Below are 5,136 nucleotides of genomic sequence, written 5' to 3'. Positions count from 1 at the left end.
ATGTCTGCTTCACTTGCAATAGACCTGGACATTGGTCTAATTCCTGCCCTCAGCGAAGGTTGGCTCGTGTCACCCCTTGGCTCCGCCTTAATCAGCGCGGCCAGGCTCGTGGTATTGGTGCAGGTCGCGGGTCCGGGCGTGGCAGCCGTGGAGGCGGCCAGGCAGGAACCGGTTGGCGTGGTAGGCCCATTCAAACTCGTTTTCGGAGTCGCAGCCTGTCGCCCGGTCTCAGTAGGAGATTTGCTGCGGCGTGCTCCTGCTCCAACATGCAGGCGCCCCCTCCCAGAGGCCGTACCTACAGACCCGCCAGAGGTCGCGGCCGGTATTAAGTACTCTTGAGACTATGGAAGGGCGGGGAGTCGGTAACCTGGTCGTTTTTACGACAGGTAACCGTAAGTTAGTGTTTCTCGCTGATAGTGGGGCAGCAGTAAATTTGCTGCTAAGTTCTAGTGCTAGAACTTTCGTACCTGAAATTATAGATAATTTGAGAGCAATTAATTCCACTCCCATTCCAGTGGTAGGGAGGACTGAGTTAGAATTGTGCCATAAAGATGTTTGTTTTCCGATGTCGTTTCTTGTGTCCGCGACAGATTTCGCGGTGGGTGCGGATGGTATTATTGGATTAGAGGGGCTGAATCAGTACGGTTTTGTACTGGAGATTCAGAATCAGCGCTTGGAATCGAAGCAGCTAAAAATTAAGACGAAACTAATTCAAACTAAGAGCGCGCAGAGTAGATGCCAATTAGATGGTACCTCTTGGGACCCGAGTATTAGGGCGCTCGTTAATGGAAGCGGTGCCGGTCCAGCCGCCCCTCTCAATATCTACGTAGATAAATTTCCCGGCAGTCCAGTGAAAGGTAGGCCCAGTGTTGTGTGAGTAAAAGTGTGTGAATAAAAGTGTTATGACAATCCATGTGTGTCGGACCTCCCAATCCCCGGATGAATACGCCTCAATGAGAAAATAGTACAAAGGAGGACCACATATTTGCCCTCTTGCAGTGTCTCTCGAGTGTCTCCCCTCGGTCGATGCGGTACAGCCTAGAGAGGCTTCTTTCCGAGTCGCTGCAGTTAGCGATGCGAGTGTGCAATCTCCATCAGATATGGAGGGTGCCCAGGCCTCGCTGCATCCGGAGCAGCAGGCCAATGATATATCACAACGGACCTGTTTTCTAACTACGAGAGTGAAAAATAATTCATTGCCGTCAACCCTGCAACAAAGGCGCACCTGCTTCTCACCGCCAGTGACCTCCGCGGCTGCCTCGCCGATACAGAATTACACATCTGTCATCGGCCGTCGAGGCCATCACAGACCAAAAATCTTGCGCCTACGCCCTACTGGTCTCCAGCGTCGAGGATGTGCAGCGGCAATGCACGCCGATGTACACCCTGCATCCTCGGGCCCGGTATCTCAGTTTCCGTCACGGGCGCGACTGGGTATTCTCCCTGCCACGCCCTGCCAAACTGACCGTTACAGGACTTACCGGAGCACCCTACATCCTTCCTGCAGAGATGTCCAGCTTGCCCCGCACAGGCATTCTTCGCCTCCCTGCTGGAGCGGCTGCGGCGATCGACGGTGCCCTCCTCCTGGCTGGCAGCAACTTCGCGTCTCAAGCCCTCGAGACCGACGCCGTCATTCTACCACACGTTCCGGCCATCGAACTTCATAAAAACCTGCTGCCCATCGCCCTGTCCCCGGAAGGTCAAGCCGTCCTGCAGGACGCCCTCCGGGACACCAAACAACAGCATCGAACAGGCAGGTGCGTCCCTCACCAGGGTTAACCAAATCGCCCAGCAAGCCGAGACGCATATGGCCGTTTTGTACAGGGCCGTTCAAACACCGTGGGGTATTTCAATAACAAATGCAATCGTAATAATTTGGGGTATAATAAGACTCGTTGGCACGTTTCGGGACCCGAACATTTTCCGCATGCAACCACACCTTGATTACTCAATATTTTATTGGCGTAATTCTCCTTTCTTACAGGGGATGCTCCGGTGTCGGTACTTAAACACAGCGAAATGCGATCAACGGACGCGCCAACGGAATTCGTAATTGCATTCGGAATTAATGCTAATAAAACGATATGTGAGGCTGCGTCTGTGCAATTAGAAATTAAGTACAAGTATCTTACGATAATTAAGAAGGGCGAGGAAGTTGACTTTTATGACGACATAATTACGCGAATTCCGGTAATCCCGGACTAGGGCTTATTTGCGGAAACGGACCACACTCTTAGCCCCATTTTCGTGGAACCACACTAATTATTAAAAATTCTGGGCACGTTGGCCGAGCACGTCCCCGCAGGTTTGGCACTCCCTATTCCCGCGAAGGTAGAAAATTTGCCATATTATTATAATTCTATAAAGGTCTCTCCACAACTTGTTAACATGACTGTTTACTTACATATTCATATTCCCCTTGTGCATGACGCGCGGTCCTTTGTTGTTTACAAGGCGATAAGTTGGCCATTCAAACCCAACATTACGTCCGATCTGTTCACCTACTATCAGACAGAGAAACCGTATCTGGCCGTCAACCCAGCCACGCGGGCACACATGCTGCTGTCCGCCGACGACCTGCACGGGTGCCTTGCCGACAAGGCCCTCCACATCTGTCACCTGGCCGTGGAGGTAATCACGGATCAGCAATCGTGTGCATACGCCCTGCTGACGTCATCGGTCCGATTTTCAGGAATTCAAGAGGATCCTGGTTGCACGTTTTCACCCTGTTGAGTCTCTTATCACTCTCCACAAGAGGCTACGCGCGTGCTTGTAGAAGAACGGCGAGAGCGCGCAGGCCTTTTTGGCCCGGGTACGGTTCGCGGCTAAGGCCACTCTGTCAATTCAAATGTGTACATGGTACACAGTAAAGAAAGTGTACATGGCATGTATGCTTTAATGTGTACATGGCTATGTACACATTAATTAAAGCATACATGCCATGTACACTTTCTTTAATGTGTACTATGTACACATTTGAGTTGACAAAGCATAAGTGATGAGCAGGGTCCGGCAGGCACCGCTCGCTGGCTGAATGGGATATCGTAATTAAAATGCCATCAATCAAAAAATTCACAGATCCGTTGCAGAAAATAAGAGCTGCTGCCCTCGGTGCACAGCGGGTTGTCTCATCGACAACACATAAAAAAAGAACTTGAGATTTTAATTGACGCAACGGCAGCTACGGAAAAACAGATCCACGATTTCCACATTGCAGCAGCAGCAGAGCGTAGGCGGCGTGCAACGCCACGGTTCCAGCCGTGTACAAACATGACTACCTGTACGGACGCCACAATTTTCGTCCCAATATACCAGACGCAAGACGAAACATTGACGAGTTTACATTCTCTACGGTGGCTACTTATTATCGACGTGCCGAATTACGACTAGCTTAAACCCTGCTGAAAAACAAAGAATACAAACCACAAGACATATTTCCGAAACGTTGGGCTCAACTTTTTAACAAAACGAGTGCCTCCAGATACTAATGTCTCTCTCCCTCTCGCTCGCCGTCTCTCTCTCCCCTTCCCCCTTACGTCACCACTCACGGAAGGTGGGTGACCAGCCGCGTTCGGATATCCCCCGTCGCGCCCCCACCTCTACGGCGGCCCCTCTGTATCCAGACCTCAGCCCCATCCCCACCGCGGACCCCGCTTCTATTCAATCTGTCCCTGAATACGTTAATCCTTTCGATTTTCTCCAAAGAGACGATTTAAATGTAGACCGTCCCAATTATGACGCTAGTATTATACGCCATCTGGTCCGTTCGATGACCAATACGGAGCAAAACGAACTGGATGCACGCGCTTTGGCTCCCCGTTTTACCCTCGGTGGATTTGAATGGTATGTCCTCGACAATCGGGCATACCTCTGGTTAAATCACTCTTGCTACGGTATTCCAAGCACAGAACTAGCGGAAATTTTCTCTCCCTCCGTTTTCCGCTCCGTGTATGCTCACACGATACAATCTCCGTATGAACCAATGTCTGCCCCGCCAATCCCCATTCATCTGCGCAGCTCTCTCTCTTCAAGAGAACTCGTCGTAGTGCGGTCGATCCCTCTATCACGGAACGCCTCAATGATTTATCGGCGGCAATAGACATTCTGTTTGCATTGCATGACTACGCTTTTAACAGAGCAGATCTTGGCGTCGACTTGTCTGAAAATTTGGCCAACTATATTCAAAACGTAACTTTAAAAATTAATGTCATGGAAACTAACATAAATGATCAAATTTTAAATTTAAATCTCCTAACAGATGTTATTGACAACCCAATTCGCTTTGAACGCTCTGTTTCGCGCAAAAAGCGCGCCATTCTAAATTTTGTTTCTAACATTTTTTGGATGTTTTCGGTTTTATGGGGGCTAATAACAGAAAACGAGTAGATCAGCAAGTCCAACAAATGGTTGCGCATGAGAAAATACTAACCCGCCTGGGACAGGAACAAGCATCTTGGTTAAATTTAACCTTAACTGCAGTAGGACAGCATGATGTACTTAAAAAGCTTGTGGAACTGACAACGGTTAATATAACGGCTCAAATCTACACTCATCAATACCACCACGACAGACGACGACGATACCACCACGGGACAGCGGCAACAACAGGAAGAGGAGGAAGAGGAAGAGACGCCAACAACAAATGAAGACAGCAATGATGGAGACGATGGAGAGGACAGGGAAGATGATGATGACAGCGAAAAAAATTGTGACACGCCTACAGACTATGAGGAAGACGACGAAGAAGATGATTTCCCACCTGCAGACAATGAAGACGACCACGAAGATGATGATACAAGTGCTCAGAATGAAGACTTAAAAGAACATGATTCTACAGATGCTGACAACGTAAAAGAAGAAGATGGCCTTATAAGATCAACGCCACGGGTAACCATGACGTGTTCTCATTCTATAAACCCGACTCGGACTACATTGCTGTTAATAGGGATCTCTCGGTCCACCTGCTCATGTCAGAATCGGACGTGGCCAGGTGTCGGGACGACGAGCTGCGAATATGCTCACCGACGGCGGCGATTCACCAAGGAACCGATAGGTGCAGTATGGCGCTCATGATGTCTGACGAGAAGGTGATGTAATTGTGCACGCCTGGTCAACAGTAGTTTCTTTCTAGTTATG

General features: G+C 49.5%; 1 protein-coding gene across 1 annotated transcript; it reads left to right on the top strand.

Moving 5' to 3' along the window:
- On the top strand, nucleotides 1-5,053 carry LOC127750823 (glutamic acid-rich protein-like). The gene is made up of 3 exons (XM_052273360.1): nucleotides 1-58; nucleotides 4,571-4,848; nucleotides 4,946-5,053. The coding sequence occupies exons 1-3, from the start codon at nucleotides 1-3 to the stop codon at nucleotides 5,051-5,053; spliced, it is 444 nt and encodes a 147-aa protein (XP_052129320.1).
- Nucleotides 5,054-5,136: the final 83 nt, after the last annotated feature.

This window comes from Frankliniella occidentalis, unplaced genomic scaffold (genome assembly GCF_000697945.3).
Source record: "Frankliniella occidentalis isolate FOCC.00 unplaced genomic scaffold, Focc_3.1 Scaffold265, whole genome shotgun sequence".
Lineage (NCBI taxonomy): Eukaryota > Metazoa > Arthropoda > Insecta > Thysanoptera > Thripidae > Frankliniella > Frankliniella occidentalis.
This window is presented reverse-complemented; position numbering and strand designations above follow the sequence as displayed.

Bases quoted from the DNA above. Each gene is read 5' to 3' on its own strand.
- LOC127750823 (XM_052273360.1), top strand. From the start codon at position 1: ATGTCTGCTTCACTTGCAATAGACCTGGACATTGGTCTAATTCCTGCC. The intron at 59-4,570 runs GTTGGCTCGTGT...CCACCACGACAG, and splicing joins AATTCCTGCCCTCAGCGAAG to ACGACGACGATACCACCACG. The intron at 4,849-4,945 runs GTAAAAGAAGAA...TGCTGTTAATAG, and splicing joins ATTCTACAGATGCTGACAAC to GGATCTCTCGGTCCACCTGC.